The sequence below is a fragment of the Lipophrys pholis genome, assembly GCF_963383615.2.
Source record: "Lipophrys pholis genome assembly, chromosome: 9".
Classification (NCBI taxonomy): Eukaryota; Metazoa; Chordata; class Actinopteri; order Blenniiformes; family Blenniidae; genus Lipophrys; species Lipophrys pholis.
Window position 1 is genome coordinate 13,994,181 of NC_137639.1, and position 18,851 is coordinate 14,013,031.

Sequence of the window (18,851 nt, forward strand, 5' to 3'; positions counted from 1 at the left end):
CTGCTCCCATTATTACTGACACTGGCTCTAGTCTTATGACGGCGCTGCTCAAACTGCCCACTGTCACACTGTAATTCTCACACCGATGGACTAATGTGAATTATGGCAACAGATGCAGAGAGCAACGACTGAAGCACATTATTCAGGACCCAAGGGCCATTAAAGCCACAGCCATTAAATATAATTTGAAAAAATTTGCTTTTTGGCGCATGCAATTGCAGGTTGTGAGGTATTATGATAATCACTACATACCCCAGAGTGCCTCCATTGCCCAAATGTTATTACAATTCGTATACATGCCTTTGTGAGGGAGCTTTAGGATATATAGCCATGTTTCTGAATGCTTTATGGGAATGGTAATTTGCCTCAGATTCAGAGGTAATTATTGCTTTTACCAGACTTTGTTTTGTTTGTGTGAGTCTGACATAATTATGCTTCATTGCTTGATTTGTTTGTAGGCTTAAACCGAATCTGTGTGAACAAATATTGTGAATGACGTGCGGTATGAACTATCTCCCTGGCACATGTTTGATTATTTAAATCAAACTGATGTCCATATGAGATGCCTACCGAGGAAGAGATCACAATTGATTGAGTGCGTAATGGAGCTGCAGTTAGAAGATGGGGTTGAATTAAAAGCATCCTATCTCTGGTCGGAAAACAGTGTGGCTTTGGTGCACATTTCATTATCGCTGGCAGCAAAAATTGGTGTCTGTTTGAGCTGAAAGAAACGTTCAGATTTTGTCGTATTTGTTCTGTTTCCATGAAAGGACAGAAAAAAAACCTCTTGGGTTCGAAACCAGACAAACATCCCAGTCACACAAAGCCTCGGTTTATGTTGGCTGCGGATCTGAAACAGTACATTCTGGTTATTGCGGGCTAAAATGTGGCTTATTTATGATTTTCTTCGTATTCCATTAACTGTAGAACTAGAAACAACTTAGGATTGTTCATCAGACAAAAAAATAAAAAGTTTAATAAAATCGGATGATACTTGTCAAATCATCAGAATCATTCAGAAAAAGACAAAAAACAAACTAACTTCATTGATATGTCCCTTGGCCCATTGAGTAGAACATCTGTTTCTGTCGGTAATGGTTTTATTTGTCTTCCCTCTTTCAGCTGCTGGCTGTACCTTCGAAGAGGATTCAGACCCTAATCTGTGCGACTTCACCCAAGCGGAGGACGATGACTTTGACTGGCTGTTGTATCGGACGTACAGTTCACCGTCACCCACCTCCGACCTCATGAAGGGTGAGTTCTCTGCCCATTCGGCACTTTCCAGTGCTTTTGGCTGCAGATGCATCCAGATTTTACTTTTAGCTCAATGACGCTGATCAGCAGCTGGGTTTGCCGCTTAAGAAACAGAAATCAAGGAGAATTTTAATCTATATTCCTGAATAATTTGCCCTCCTGTTTAATTACAAGCCAAGAATTTCTTGACTCGTTCATCACGGTTTGATTGTCATATTGGCTGCGTGGCGGTTTAGTGGTCTGTCATAGAATGGAAACTAAATATTGTATTAATCCCAGAGGGAAATTCTAGTGAGAATGTTTGCATGTTCTCGCTTTTCAGTGAGTACAGAGTCACTGAATGTTATAAAAATAAGGTAAAATGATTCACTAGTATAAGGAACAAAGGTAATATATATAATGTGAAGCTTTCCATATTGTTTTGTTTGGATGTTTAAGTTCTGTTGTTTTAAGAAATAGTTCAAATAATTATTTTGTGACAAGTTGTACATTTACATAATACTACTTTGTATATTTGATTGGGTTTTGATTTCTCAATATAAGAGGCAACTCTTACTTTGCTGTACTTTTACATTGATATCACAAATCAAACAATGATTTATGTTTTTCACATCACATTTCATGAGTTAAGGTAACAACCTTTCATTACATTAGGATTAACTATGATTATTAAATGTTATTTGAAACAGTTTTCTCTTGGTTCTCCTGTTTGGATGGATGGTCGTATCAGAAAAAAACAACAAAAAAACATACTCTATGCAAATGACATAATCCACATGTCCAGTTTCCAGTGTCCATTTTGCATTCGCTTTAATCACTCACCCCAGATTTTGTCTGCTTCCTGCTATCCCAATGATAATTTTATGCTAACCAGCCCCACAGGACTAATGGAAACCAGCATTTTCCTGCCATCATCCTCTCTACTGGTGGTTGCCAGAGGGAGAAGGCATGCATAGTTTATAAGCCGCTCCTCCATCTCTGTATGAACAAATACCTACAGGGATCAGGACAAAGAGAAGAGTGCTGTTTCAGCTTATCAGCAGAAAGAAAAAGACAAGAAAAAGGGATCAGTGACTGCAGTGGACTCTCTGCTCGCTGCTACTTCGACTGTGGAAACTTGCAATGTGATTAAAAGAACTGAAGTTGGCATGGCATAACCAACCAATCAATCAATCTAAAGATATGGTATTGAGGATTAAAAAAATGTGCTTAAGTGCTATTGGTATGTAGGACAGAGAACACTCACACACTTGAAGCTTGTGGCAGTTTTACAAGCTTGGAAGAAAGGACTGACATCGCTTGACGGCAAAGGAGACGCCAGAATTATTATGGCAGATGTAAAGGTAGGTACCTTTCAAGGAACAGATGGAAAGATGACAAGACAGGACACAAACACATTATGCCAGAAAGAAATGAGCGAAAGCCTCGGGGAGCATTCTGCCGGTGTGTTAAATATTGACAGGAGTAGCCTTTGAAAATGGTCAAAACATCCTGCGGGATAAATGGTTCTATTTATTTTATACCTGGGTACTTGTGAATCTGATTTACTGCACTAAAAGTCCTTCCCGTGTTGAGATAGCTATCCAAAATAAAGTCCTGAACTTGATAAATCCCCTTTTTAATCCTGAACTCATAAACCGCACCTCATTCGCCTCGACATCATCAGCATTCGAATGAGAACGCACCCGCAGCCACCAGCCAATTCACGGCGGGCGATGGGATAATTAATACTTCTCCCTCTGGGTTTAATTAAAACTTACTGCCATGGCATTTACAACAATCTGGGGCCTTCGGTTGAGCCGACCAGCGCAGGTGGAACCGGGCAGGTACAGTAATCTCCGCATGACGAGACGGCACGACAGTGTCTCAGCCTCAGCCCGTGATCGATCAGTTCTGACGGGCCAGAGACGAACTCACTTTAATTTATTACGGCTCATCCTTCAGCTCAGCGCCAGGAGCAGGATGCTGCTCATGTTCCTCATCCTGCTGTTGTCTCTGTACAGTGACAGCGCTGTGATTTAAAGCATTATTTAAGGTGGATAGCCCTTACTGCAAATATCACCATGGGAAGTTTTCTTTTCTTCCTTTCAGCTTTCTGACTGAATCCTTGCACGTCGACTTCTAACCATGTGTCACACTGGGTAGCCAACGTGGGGGGAGGTGTGTGTGTGTGTGTGTGTGTGTGTGTGTGTGTGTGTGTGTGGGAGGGGGTAACAAGACTTTATGTGATAAAGCTATTTACATTGGACCTGTATTAACTTTGTGGGTCTGAGAAATTGGTGTCGAGGGAAGATTAGTAAACACAGCTGAGATAGCAGCAGCTTGTGGCTCCCAGGAGAAATTAGAGACTCCCGCTCCCATGAAAGAGAAAACAGTCTTGAAAACGCAGCAAAATAGAAAAGCAGTGAGATCTTAATAAGATTGTTCCATTTTTTTTTTCAAAATTATTATTCATTTATTTATTTTAATCAGATCTCACTTTACGTTGTTTGGGATTGCGATGTGTGGTTTGTATTGATAACCTGCAGTTCTTCCTGCTGTTTCATTGACTGAGCGTGGTGTGCAGGATGATGACCTTGTAAAGAAGATTGTATTTCGTGAAAGACAGATTCATTAGCTTGAAAAGTTATTGGACTGCTGCATTCTCCTTTAGGTGCCTTGAAACACACACACACACACACACAAGAAAAAAACTCCATTAAATGAGCTATTGTAGACTCTTTGTTGGAAATTACTTTCCTGGCATGCCTGTCAGCAGAACTTCGAACCCTCAGTTGGACTCTGTCTTTCACAGAAAGGCCAACATGCCCAGATAACTGGTCAGAGAAGAGACTGGAAAGTGAAATTTATAATCAGCAATTTAGAGTTTTATTGTTCTTCAATTACAGTCTGATTTAGAGTCATAGGGAGGAAGGCAAGACAACTAAAAAGTCCAGAGTTGTAAGTAAAGAATAAGCCTTTTCCATCGATGAGGGTTTTATGCAGGTATATTTCCTGTTTATTTAAAGGTCGTCAGTCCCAGAAATGTTCCTGTGATGGAAAGAGTGGATTGGGAGCATAGTAAACACCTTTGGTAAACATTTTTAAACAATCAAAGAAATAATTTCCCCTTCGAAAGCCTTGAGTTTTTAGATAGCGCTGACTGCAAAGCCAGATCTCGATTATCCAATACCAACACTTCCCAAAACTAAACAAAGGCTTTGAGAAAAACTCGAGAAACACAGACTATATAAAACATGAACGCAAAAAGGAAATCAACTTCAGAATTGATAAAGAGGAACGGCTTTAGGTATGTAGATTCTCTTAACCATGATCAAATTCAAATATTTAAAAGGAATTTGGGTAAAAATGCTTGCCGGGTTTCTTTATCACACCTCAACAGAAGGACATTTTATGGAAAGTGACGTAAAATGTTGGCGACAGCGTGTACTTCGGTCAGACAACTCCCGACATACCGTATGTTTTGGGTTTGCCCCTCTTTAGATCAGAGACGCACAAACATTAAATGTTGTACTTTCTATTGATTCACCAGCTGGTTTCCTTTTGCAGCCGCTTTGTCCGTTGGCATGTTGACCTTTTAACCCATTCATCACACACTCCTCTCCACCCACATAGTGCAGGAAATCAGAGATGGTAAATGAGATTTTACAATATGTAAAGAATCCGCTTCTTTCTCCAGCTTCAGAAAAACTATTTTATTGACCAATGTGTGAAATATGTGAAACCCCAGAGGCTCGACTTTGAAGGAAATGCATAAATGAATTCTTCTTCGCCCTTTTAATGGATCTCTGGTGTCACTGTTCGGAAAATACTAGACAGCATCCGATGGCTTGTAATGGAGAATTACAAACAACAAACATGAATAGCTGATTGTTAGTGAACCACATGGCAAGCAGAGTGACAGAGTGTGAGTGTTTTATACACACACACACACACACACACACACACACACACACACACACACTATTAACCTAGGCCATTAAAAGAAAATAAAAAAAATTATAAGCCGGAGTGATAAAACCACACATGCAGAGGAAGAATATGCAAACGTCTTCCTGAAAGGCTCTGACCTGAATTCAAACCACCGGGGTCTCACTCTGAGGAGAGAGTGCTCTAGTGTGGTTTTAACCTTCAAAAGTCAGCCTGACTCCACTTTCTGCTTCTCAGAATGGCTACAGCAGTCTACGTTCTCTTCATGGTGCACATTTTACTTATTTTGCAAAACATAGTGTGGACATTACCCACAATGCAACTTGCTTCTTTTGAGTTCTGACAGAGGTTCGAGCGTCTCAGGCTGGTGAAACAATGCCGCCTCAAGCCGTTTGAGGCAATTTATCAGATTATGCACAGCTCTGGAAACACTAAAGAGTTTATATAACTTTTTTTTATGTAAATACTGCTCTCTGTAAAAAAGAAAACAAAAAAAAACAAAAAACCCTTTGCTGAATGCAGCTGGCGCTCTTCTTCTCCAAGTTGGGCTGCTGATAAAAGAAGCTGAGCGGTTCATATTTCAACCCTGTGCTCAGTGAGGTGATTGTTGTTGGAAGTGCCACCGCGCACGCAAACCCCGCTCCTCGCTGTCCAACTCAGCAGCCGCGTCTCTCGGATGTGCAGTTATCGGGGCTTTAGTTTCCAGCTGAGTCACACGAAAATTCTCTGACAGTACTGAAACAGAGTGCTGAAATAGGCTGCAGCCGCCCCCCCCCATCCCCCCACCGCCCCATCATGTGTTCTGCCTGCTAATCTTGCAAATCCTTTGCCATCTCTGTGTATTTTGTGAATGTCTTCTGTCCAGTGACACACATTCAGCGAGGATTCTGCAGCTGCCTCCCATTTCCCACTGCAGAGTGAACTGATTGACTCTGCAGCTTAATTTCATTAGCCGCTGGCAGACAACCTCCTTTTATACATGCCTGTAAGACTCTGGCTGTTGTCAAAAGTTGCACGGGGCCTGGCTTCACCGACCATCGCAGGGTCATTGTCTGGTCAGCTGGTACATATGGCAGCGGCGTACTCGGTGTGATGACCTTAGCAAACTTAATTTATACAGTGTTGCACGCGTACCCTCCTCCACCTGCGTCTCCTCTATCAGGCAGCCGCAGTGGACAGGCAGCACTGATCTGGCCTTTACTGCGTGTCACCTCCGAGCCCCGCCTGGCCTCAGCCTCACACCGCACACCGGCTCCACATTATAGTGTGTGTCATTGACGGTGACCCGAGATTCATCTGTGAAAGGATGAGGCAGCGCGAGGAGGCAGATTCATCTACAGCAGGAGAGGCGTTCTTATCAGAGCTGTCCAGCCAACCTTACTGGTCTGATACTCTATTACACCACCCTCCTCTACTCCATCCTTGTGGCAGTCTGCATATGGTATTTAAAGCTTGTTATTTCTCAGTTGTGGACAGAGATGGTTGCTATAGTTATCATGCTGCCGTTTTATTTCATTTTTCTTTCTTTTTTTTAGGTGGAGACAAATGCTGGAGTGGTTGACATTGTATTAAATATAGTGATTCACTGGTGTGTTGAAGAGGTCGCAGCACAATTGGTTTAAAATCCATACATCTCTAATAGCAGCAACCTCACTGCTTGTAATTGGAAAACATGTAAGTGCTGTTTTTCTGACCGGAGTTGCAATTTTGATTGAACTCATCAGTGAACCTGTTTAGTTTAAGAGAAAAATGCCTATTATTGAGGTGTTGCTTCGCGCACACTTGCCATGACATCAGTATTATGCGACATAATCATAATCTTCAGATTGCCGTCGGTCATTGTGCCGTTGAATACTCATGGTAACAATGACAAACTGCTGGTAAGTCAAATCAGCCATAATCACAGAGCTGACAGCTCCACGCCGGAGCAAAGTAACCTATTGTTAACATAAGCCTCGGAGATTAGCAGAGCAAGCTGCTTTCCCCCGAATCCTGGATGTCTCCATTCGCAGCTTTTAAGGTGTTAAGCTTAAAATTACGATATTATATATGTATGAGTTTAATAGCAGTTCCAGACAATCAATTCATGTACGTATGTAAGTTAGGACCAGGAAAACTACAGTGCTTGTAAATGTAATGTTTTATGACATTAAATGTAAGGAATCATTGGGCTTTGTACCTTGTAAATAATGACTGTTCTTCAGAAGGCCGCAACTGGCTTGTCGTTTTAAAAACGGTATTTTTTCTCTGAAGCGCAGACAACTTATTTTGTTCTTCCCGCTCAGAAACTTCCAGTATGAGCAGATATATGCCAGGGTTGAGTAAATCTTGATAATAATAGATCAACACCCTAGGTAATGACCTAAGTAATGTATGGCTGTTACAGTAAAAGCTTGGCTTTAGGGCTGAGACTGTGGTGTGATAAATGGAATTAAAGATGAGATAAAGTGGTTTGTTGTTTATTTTCCGAGACGGTAATACATCTTGCATTTCCGAAGAGCAGAAAAAAAACCTTTTAAAAAGATCTTCCAGCTTGAGACGTGTGTTTCAACGGCTCTGCTCAGATCGCCGTGGACAGTGAGTTTCGTGTGTTTTCGGCTCTGCTGGTTGTTTTTTATTCTGAGCTCCGCGTTCCACCAGCTGATTTCACTAATGAACTCACCTACAGTCTGAGAGGGAGGAACCAATTAGCCAAATCATCTGTAGTGTTTGGCGGCAATGAAAGCCTGCAGTTTTCCACAGCCCAGAAGGGACACTACTGGCTCACTGGGGGTAATTGCTCATGACTCATTACCTCAAGGCAAAGAAGATCATATTTATTGATCACTGACTGTATTATATGAATGTCTAAAAGCCCGGTCTCCTTTTTAAAGCATCTTGAAAATGCCCGCCACGACACAGAAGCTTTTAAAATAAAACAAATTAATTGAAATGTTATTCAGGGAAGCGCGTATCCACTCCGTTTATGCCTTCTCCACAAGGTAAGGAGGAATCATTAATGTGAATGATGGAGACGCATTAGGGAGTAGCAGATATTTTGCCAGCCAGTGAAGCCTGCAGTCTTACTCAAATTCACTCTGTGGCCAGTTATTTTCTTCCTCCCTGTTTCTCTGTCGCCCACACACTCGCACGCAGGTGATAGGTAGGTATGCTAATGGAGCGCCCCCCCCCCCTTTGGCTGTAGCTTCCGTCTAATTAGTGTCGCTTTAGAGGGACAGCCAGAGGGCTTTTATGTGTGAGGTTGCAAGTTTAACAACATAATTGAGCCTCGGGAAGCTCACTCGGGATCGCAGCCAAATAGACTTTTTAGGTGAACCGCCTTAACTCAGGTGAGATGAAGTGGCCGCTCACTTAAAGCCACTAATAGTCCTCCTCATGAAAAAGGCCACACGGGTGAAAATCTTTAGCATCTTTACTGCTTTAAATTGGAAATTCAAATTTTTTTTTTTTTTTCGGTCAAACATAATGACCACATTTGACAGATTGGAGGAGATTTCCTTTTTTTCCTCCAGTTTTGTTATTTAGCTGGTTGGCGAAGCAATATGAGCACAGTTTGTAAGGCAGCGAGGAGCTAAGACAGTTTTTGGCTTTTGGCTGTTTTGAATCAGAATATACATTTTATGTTTTAATTCATTTATTCATTTAATGTAATTCATGCATAGTACACACACACACACACACACACACACACACACACACACACACACACACACACACACACACACACACACACACACACACACACACACACACACAAACACAAACACACACACAAATTTTGCACGTTAACTGTTAAGCAATCAGACTTTTATTTATTTATTTTTTCAAATCCATCTATCTTTTTCATCCAACTTCAGGCGGCCGGGCGCTTTAACCCAGCCGTCTATGGTGGAAGGCAGGATACATCTTTTCACTGGTTTTCGGTCCATTACAGAACAAACGCAGAGAAACCATGTTGCTCTCATTTTATTATAACTCAAACAAAGATGGTTGATTATCTGTCATGGAACATTTTTTTTGAAACTATTATTGTTTCATTGCCAATTGACAGTTTAACCTTATTATTACTGAGAGCAGATTTTGTACTGTTCCCGATATTTCAGCGGAATTTAATTCTATTTGAAAAATGTCAATTTGAAAAAAGCCAAAGACACAGAAGTATGGTCTTAAGAAGAAATCAGTACTATAATTCAACGTGAAGCATTCCATTTTCTGTCGGCTTCATTTTTAAAGACGTGCCCTTTTAAAAGAATTTGTAAAGAATTATTTTAAAGTTATATATTATCATGTTTATTAATAATGCTTGACCATTTTAAGTATAAAACATTACATTGTTCTATATTTTATTGTTATTGAACATGATACATTCTTGCGCTCATACTTTCTGTTAACATAACTAACAAAATGGTGATTTATTGTTCCCGCTATAGTTTTCAGAATTGAATCCAACAACTTTTCTCCACATTAAGATTTACTGTTGTGATTGAATAATCAAAATATAAGAAAATGAGAAACTGCATGAGTTGGGGTTAGCACTCTCAAGTTAGTTAAAGCCGTAAGGAAGAAGATTGAGTATCATATCAGTTTTACCAGACATTTGATCATGCTGAGAAACCCCATTAATAAACTGTATTGTTGTCATAGTACTTGAATATGATGACTCCAGCTATTTATCTCCTACACGTGCAAGTTCAGGTTGTGGCGATATGACGGTGACCCTGCACACTCTGAACAGCCCTTCCATATATTTGTCTCAATGTATTAAAAAAAACGGTCAAATTACACGTTATCTTAAAATGCAATTGAATCTGCTTGAAGCCATATTTCCATCTGAATGTATTTGCTTCTGCATTTCCGCTGCATCCAAACCAAATTTCTCAGCGAAGGGGTCGAAAAGTGCATCAAGTGTGGGATAAAGTGTCAAAACAAGACTGTTTCAGATGAACTGACCTTTCCAAAAGTTTAGATTTTCACCAACATAGGCTTAAACCTTCAACAGATAAATAGTCTTATACAGTGTGCACAAAAATCCATCCGTCTTGGGTCGGGTTGCGGGGCCGTCAGCGTATCTCGGCTGCAGGTGGGCGAGTGTCAGTGTCCGTCCTGGACCGCTGCCAGTCCAAGACAAGTGATGCGGCCGTTTACATGTTCATGCTTCCCATAAAACACCAAACACAGTGAGATATTTGCAGGTATCAATTCACAGGTTTAAGGTTAAGGTTGACAACTAAACTGGCACCGTGAAGAACTGTTTATAAAACGTTTGTGATTGATACTGATACATGTGAAAGTGTCGGCTCAAAGCGCAGAGCTGTGGTCAGAGGGTGACTGATAAACTGTTTTTTTTTTTTGTTTTTTTTAAAACTTAGTCCAACTTGTTATTTTCTTTGTAAACAAAACATTAACATAGGAAACACTAGAATTAACATAAAAACCAATTCTCCCCCTGCCAGCCGGCTTTGAACATTTGACGTTTTCCTCTTTCCTCTGATCCTTCCCTTTTGCTGCTAATCACACATTCTGCCTTTGGTCATCTGGAGATTGGAATAAGCTTTGTATGTGCACATGATGTGGAAAGTTTGAGGTTTTTTTTTTTTTTTTTTTAATGGTTATCTGGATATTTCTCTGCCTCTGTGCTCTCCTCCACTCATCTGTGCCCAGTACTTCACAGCTGCTCCCTCGGAGTCTCTGTGGATCACAGACCCCAGCAAGTGGTTTAGAAACCGAAACACAAATCTTCCAAGTATTTCTTAAAATTCTGTTTGTATTGAGGCCCAAATTTAGCTTCTCAGTGCATATGAATTAGAAACAGAGGGGAGAGAGATTGATTATATGTGATATATAGAAAAGGAAAGATCCTTTTCTATACATCACATATAATCAACGCAAAACCCTGTCAGCTGCACTTGAACATGAGTTGTCAGAATGAGATGTTCACAGATTTGTTGCTTTGATAATGTTTTATAAGTTTGAAAAATCTGTTAATTTGGACGGTTTGCATTTTTTCATCAAAGTGAAACGGTTGGGGAGCATTCTCTTGTGGCTTCTTTAACTTTGATATCATCAACATTATTTTTGTAAATGATAAAACCATGAGCAAACATCTATGTGGAAATTTGTTTAAAAACTAATTAGCGGTGAAGTTTTTTTCTCCAAAACATCATCGATGCCCGACTCGATAGAAAGCTTCCTCCGTGTGTTGTGTTGGACAGAAATGGGTGGGAATGGAGGGTTTTAGTAACCGAGCTTCAGATGTAATCTCCTGTCAGGTTTGGGTCAATGGAATAGATTTAAAATAGAGATTTAAACCGCTGTAATTACAGCGACCTGTCATTGGGTGTGATTAACAACACATTTTAGTTTGGCTTTTGACCTTTTCCTATTGTCTCATGGTCACTCTAACTTGTTGATCTTGTCTGACGTGATGTTCCAGACCGTGTGCATTTAGGCATTGAGCATCTTTTACCATTAAAGTTTTGTGTGTGCATGTAGACATAAAGGTATGTATGCATCTACTTGAATATATATATATATATATGAAAAACAAATCTATGCTTTATAGTTTTATAACCGCATTGTAATGCCTGATAGCTCCTTCATTCTTCATCTTGATCCATTATTTTTGTCTTACAATAGAATTTATGTAACTCACAAATATGTGCTGTGGCTGAGGAAGACAGTCTCAATCCTTCATTGTCTTCGAGCCTTTTTACTGTGAACAAGTTGTTTTCTCAAGTTCATTGTGATACTGCTTAGATGTGCTAAATGAAAAGACAGAAAATATTTATCCCTAACCTTGTGAAACAGTATCACAATGGGCTCTTTTGAGAGTGGAGTGCATGAACGGCAGCCAGTGTCAACATTAGGTGAGATGAAAGTTTGCCAAAGACCCGCTCTTACAAAAAGAGTATTGAAGTAATGGTGAAAGTGCATGCAACGTGTTTCATGTCTGAAGCGTGGATACTGTTGTCTCACCTTTTATTTTTTCCAAGAAGTCCCATTGAGATCAGTATAATTTTTGCATGGCGGCCTTGGCTGAGTTAGCAGCTTTCACAGAAACATAAAACTCTTTGCCTTCGCTCCGAGTTGACTGGAATCGAACTGCAAATATCGGTGTAGAAGATAGATGGCTGAAGATAAAAACCACAACCAAACACATAGAAATGTATTCAAGTAAAACACAGTTGCAGTTAATTGAAGACTCAAGGAGCTCTCATAAAGGCATAAACAGTCCTCCTTGTACCACATAATTGATGATATCCTCTGAGTTAATCAATGGTATGAGTGTTTCTCGCTTGAGATGTCTTTGCAAATGATTGCAGGGTTGCAGAGTATTAAGGGAAGTTTGTTTTTTGTCTCAGACTGTACAATGTCACTGATATCTTTAAAAGTGTAAATGGATGCAAGCTGCTGAAGTATAATTTCAGGGCATCGCTTCGTAGACAAAGGTACACCAGTGTCAATATGTCTGCAAGTACTCGGTAAAAACCCAACCAACACTAGATCAATGAAAATGCTCTTCATCACGTTAACAAGCTTTCTCTTTGTGGAGAAACATTGCAAATGATTTTAAAGAAACCCAAGATAAGGACAACAATGTTTTCTCGGTAACAACAACAAACATATTTCAGGCATGAATAAGATATGTTGCATTGATATTATTACTAATAGTGATAACTAAAGTCAATTTGTTACCCACACCTGATCAGGTTTGTTTTCTAACACTGAGCTTGCGCTCTACATTCAACTCTGAGTGAGTTTGATTTTCAGGAGTTTCTCACTAGTGATGCTTTAGGACTAGTGTTACACTAATACTTGAACTTTTTATAGGAGCATACATGGTGGCACTAATATAATTGCATTTTCAGCTCTGATCTCAAAATGCATCAGCCTTTTAATGAACAATGAAAACAGTTGAGTCATCATACTGTAGTTTACTAAAATCCCTGACAGAAACAGGCCCTCCTGACACTAAACTCATTTTGCAGGACGAGAAAACCTCAACTTATCACTTCCAACGTGCTGACTTGCTGTTTCAATGGCATTATTCTACAGCGTGTGCTTTATTTCCGCGATTAGGTTGACTGCTTTGTCTGAGGGGAATAAGTGTTACAGTGATCTCCTATGGGAGAATGAAGCCTCCACTCTGCTTATGAATGCAGTGCCCCATATCCCTATGGGACCAGAAATCATTCTTCACAGATCCCGCTGGGAAAAACCAGTTGCAGCTTCAAGAATTCGCAAAGTAACTGCTGCTGCACAACGACAATGACAAAGAATTGAACACAAGACTCTAATTTTTAACCTCCGTAAAGACACTAATAATTGTGCTACAAAATGTTGTTTGTAAAATCTTAAAAAAGACTGACTTTCACTGAGGAGGGGATGGATGCATACTTTTTAGACTGAAACTGCTGTTAGGGATCCATGCCGTATTCGAGGCGAGAAGAGCTTGGTACCGGCAGAGAAACACAGTCTGGGTAAGTGGCCCAAGCAGAATCTGTATGCAGACATTGATCTCCTGACTCTCCTGTGATACTTAATGATTTCATTGTATTTTCTCTATGGAAATAGTGGGTGGCATTCCAGTTGCCGGGAGAGCGTGGCTTATTTCATCAGTGTTTGTTATGAGTAACACTGATTCGAGACGTGAGATCCTCTTGAGTCTGCATCTGGTTGGAGACTCATGAAGTACAAGGAGGGTCCTTCAGAGAAGAAAGGCACAAAACATTCTATTCCTCTTCTTCATGTTCCCTCTTCATGTCTCCTTCGTTCCTGCCATTCTCATTCACTGACTTTCTCTCAGGTGCAATTTCATTCAGCACTGTTACCATAATAACTCTTGTCGTTGCACAACAAGCTGTCAGTAATTGATATGTAGGCACCGCTTCTGGGTGGAGCCATTTGCATTAAATCCTGCTAACTGATATGATAATGAATGTGAAAGACCTGATGCAAGCAGAATGACTAACTGGAGATGGATGGCTATTTGAATTATACACAATAAGTAATATATTATATCAGGTCTCAGGGGTCCGCAGCTCTCCCTGAATTTGTTGCCTGTCTTTTACTCAGCTCGGTCCGGACTGCCTCGATATAAATAGTCTGTGTCAGATCTGGCGTCTCCTTTTTCATCTTCCAATCGTCCTTAATGATATCTGATGTAGAGGGAAATAGACTTATGTGGAGATAAATGGTAAAAAGGGAGAGGAAGTAAAACTCCTAAGCCACAGATGTGTGATAATTCAGACATTACAACGGTAATACCTGAAATTGATCTGACTCCTTTATACGTCTTTAGTGTTTGATGTGCCTGTCTCTTTCGTATGCCATCCATCGCCGCGCTTTTAACCAGACTGTTGATAATTAGCTCCTCAAGCTTCACCAAACTTTATTATTCCCCATTAAGACTTTTGAAGCATACTGCCTTTCAGATAAGTTATAAAAGACTCGGATGAAAAAGGGGACACACTGCAGTTGACTAAAAACAAAGATGAATTAGCCACAGTGGAGTCAGTTGAATGTATTTAATTATCAACCTAACCTAAATATTAAACTGGATTCTTTCGTTCTTCCTTCTGCAAAGGACCAAAGTTCAAGGAGAGAATAAATTGTTGAAGTTAATGGATACGTGTTTGAGCAAAACCGTGTTGAATTCTTGAGATTTCTTTCTGTTGATCCTGTTCATTCATGCAAGGAAGGATTCATGTCTCAGGCCACTTCTGGCATTTTGTACTCAGCACTGCCAGGTAACCTGATTTAATATGTCAACCTGATGGTGGTTATTTGTATTTGCAAGTATTGGAGATAAAATCTTCTCAGTTAACGCAGAGTACAATTTACATGGGAAGGCTGGGGGTGATATACTTCCTCCCTCTGGTTGAGGTATCCCCTCTTTAGCTCAAATATATATAGACAATGTTTTGCAGGGGAGATAAAAATCTGTCTCCTCCTCACAGTGATTAAAGCTACTCATCTGATAATTGTATTTGAACATCGAGTGAAGTACACTTCTTACATTGAGAGTAAAGGTTGAGCTATTAACCAGTAGTAAAATAATGGTTGATTTTGGATTTGCTAAGGAATTTCACAGTCAAAAGATTTTGTCAGTACCGACTATTGGGCTTTTCCATTTGACTTAAAGTGAGATTCAGTTGGGCTGTGGTTTACATACAGTATAGGCACCATCATACTTAATACGCTTATGGTTGGTCACAAAATCTTATTTTATCTTCTCAACATTTTACATTCATTACATTCACATAACAATCAGCTATATATTAAACATGGGTGTGGTTTAATTAAGCAAGCTCTCAATACTTCATGTTTGTGGAGATTTTAGGTTAGAAATTACAGGAACTAACCAGCCCCCCATCAGAAGGTTCCCCCCATGTTTCTTCACAAATAGCCCCCTGACTATATATGCATAGGAATAAGGGGGTAAAGGTTATTTTATACTGCAAAAATGTGTGAATCAAGTGTATCATCGAACATTTAACTCCTAAAAGAACTGCCAAATGTCTTTGGCTCCTACCAACTCCATTTGCTCTCCTAGAAAATGTCCACTATGCTAACATGAAGCAATGGAGTGAATAATCGACCATGGACACTCGGGTGATTTGGTGTCAAGTCTCATCACATAGCTAAATTGACAAATTGACCAATTTCTCAAATCCCTGATGTTCTACCATAGGTCACAGTCTGCTATGACTTTTTAAGAAATGTGACGAAGAGACAACTCCTTCTCCTTAACTGAAATGACAAGAACAGAAAGTGTTGGTTTTTACTGCCACAATTCCACTCAATATGACATATTTTGATAGGCGACTCCTGCAATGGAGACCCCACTTTTCATCTTCATCCTCTCCTCCAAAGGCAGAACTGAAGAATTAGACAAGGAAGGGTCGGTTTACATGGGGATTCTTCACTGTCATTGGAGGGTGGGGGATAATAAGGCTGAGGAGATTATATGCGTGAGAAACAATGGAGCCCCTCTAACACTGGATGGGCTGCAGATAGAATATTTTTTCTGCTCCGACTGTAAATGTCAGGCGAGACGGCAAGTTCAGGAATAAAGAGGATAAAGGTTACAACAGCCTCTGGAATGAGAGATATTCGTTTTGAGGAGTGCCTTGTGTGCTTTTATGGCATCTGTAAGATTACTATATTCAATTCCCTTTTTTCACAGTCATTACAGTTTTTACTGCCTCCATCAAATGTGTTCAGTACCTCCTACCTTCAGAAATACTGACTGCAATTATGGAGAGTGAGTGGCACGAAGGAGCAACTGTATTTTGTGATCGTGATCAAAACGTGGCTGCACATGCTTGTGCACTCACAATGGTTCTGGAAGGGAAAAAAAACATCTTAGCATTTGCCAGAAAAAAAACAATCCACATCCGAGATGCATGTGAGATCGTTCAGTAGCGGCGTCATGGTCCTGGCTTTGTTTTTTTCTTTGCTCTTTGTAATCGCACTGAAGGGCACGTCCCTCCGAGGAACACTTCCAGGTTGTTTTGGCTAATGACTGCTGGGGGTTCTCCATGAAGAGCTGTCTGACAGCATTTGCTCAGAAATTAATATCAAGCGATGAGGAATATGGCCTGTGCAGCAAATTGGTGCCAAACAAATGCAAAGGCATGCGTAAATGAACTTGGCAGAATCCCTTGGATGCGCGACATTATGCATGCATACAGTATGCCTGCTTATGTTTGCATGCACGCTAAGTGATTCATGTAAGGAAACATGAGGCGGCCGCGCTGAGTGAATCAGCTGTTTTGCCATCACGCCAGTTTATGCGAGTTTTGAGGCGACGCCATAAACCGAAATCTGGAAGCTCTGCATCAGTTTTATTGTGACAGAACAATTATGAAGTTCCAGCTCCCACTGCTGTGTGGGCTGCTTCCTCGCCACCTTGCTAAGGGCCATGCTCTCTAAAGGGAGGAATAAAAAAAAGTAAAAAAAAAGGCCATAATCATAACTTTAGTGGAAACTCATATTCTTTTATACGCCTTGCTTGTAATGTTTTTTCATTGCAGAGAAAACAGGGAATTTCAAAATCTAACTTGTGGGAAATAGAATGTTTCAAAGTCTTCCCTGCTGCATTCTGCTGCTTTTCCCCTCCTCTGATGTGTTCTCTTTGAGGTAGCGGGGACAATCTGTGATACGCAGCTGGATGCCCCTCACATGGCTGCAGAATGCTTCCTGAAACAGCTGTGGGATTTTCACATCGCTTAACCTAATTTATTTGGGGCCTCTCTGAGGGCAGGGGACTCGACACAGTCCAAGATCACATAGATCTATTTTTACACAGACACACATGTACATACAGAATGGGAGACCATAACATTTCTGTATTTCACTGCATTACCGCAACATTGATTTTCTGGAGGCCGACCCTAACCATACAGATGAGCACCATTACATCAAAATGTATCTTTGTTATCAACAACAAATTCTTTTTCGGCTTTGAAATGAATAGATAAACAAAATGTCGATATTCTTTTTTTTTCAAACAGTATCAGCCAGATCTTGCATTCTGCATTGAAAGGATGAATATTCATTCACTCTCATTCTTTACATCATATGCTTGAAGTGACCTGTGGTCCTACTTATTTCACAGTAGCATGCTCACAGATCGCCTCCACTCTGGGTTTGATGGACATAAAGTCGTGACTGTCAGTGGGTTGTTCAGAGAAGCAGTGACTATCACTGCAGATCTATACTGGAAACCTAATTTGCTTGCGAGCGTATTTTTTATTTCCGTTTCAGAAACTGTACAACTAATTCTAATCCTGACCCTGTTCTGTCTCTGATTGGCCTAACATGACATTTTAATCTTAATTCCAACCAATAAATCCATTGCTGAGAATGAACGAATCATTTGGCTGATGGTTTTGAGCATTGGCAACAACAGACAAAATGAGAATATCAGGAGTCGAAGGTTTGTGGATGAAAAGATTAAAATACTAAAACATATTTATAATTGAGTTATACCAGGCATGTCCAAGTTCTGAACGAAGGGCCTGTTATGGCCCAAGGTCAGGGTTTAGATGGCCTACGCCCTCACTCCTAAACTATTGTATTTTTTTTTTGCCCATCAAGAGAAACGAAATCAACAAATGCAATATGCAAATCTATTTTATAATTCATGCTGGAAACATAATTATGTTGCATAGTTGGAAATGATAATATGCATGGACCAACCATAGCCAATCACAAGCTGAAACAACATTTGCCTACTATATAATTCAACTGTCACCTTGTTTAAGTAATGTAATCTAAAGAAAAACATATTGGTGTGTACAACAAGTTATCAGAGTGACGTTGCAAAACAAATGAGGCAGCATGGGGATTTCAGTCGTATGAGTTTTGAAGACAAACATTTTAAAATATTTGTTACTTATTGATATGTCAAACTTATAATAACAAAATAGTTTTCCCACCCTGGTTCAGGAAAAGAAATGTATAGATGCAATCCCATTTGTTAAACAACTACAGATTCCTCAGAAGTTTTTAAATATGCATAAAAATATTAAACGTTGCTCATCTCTGATTGTTCGTCACTACTGCAACAGTGAACCTAGCGCCACCCTAACCTAACCTACTCTTGTTAGTTAAAAGTAATGCTAAACATAATGTGGGTGCGCTACAAAGCATGTCAACGT

The 18,851-nt window shown here is 40.1% G+C and overlaps 1 protein-coding gene across 4 annotated transcripts in view; it reads left to right on the forward strand.

Annotated features, from left to right (window-relative positions):
* Positions 1-18,851, forward strand: part of ptprub (protein tyrosine phosphatase receptor type Ub) — a 170,279-nt gene that overhangs the window by 49,176 nt on the left and 102,252 nt on the right. For all 4 annotated transcript variants that reach the window (XM_080471902.1, XM_080471903.1, XM_080471904.1 and 1 more), the window contains exon 2: positions 1,123-1,254. In XM_080471902.1, the coding sequence (XP_080328028.1) occupies positions 1,123-1,254 (132 nt within the window). The remainder of the gene's footprint in view (positions 1-1,122; positions 1,255-18,851) is intronic.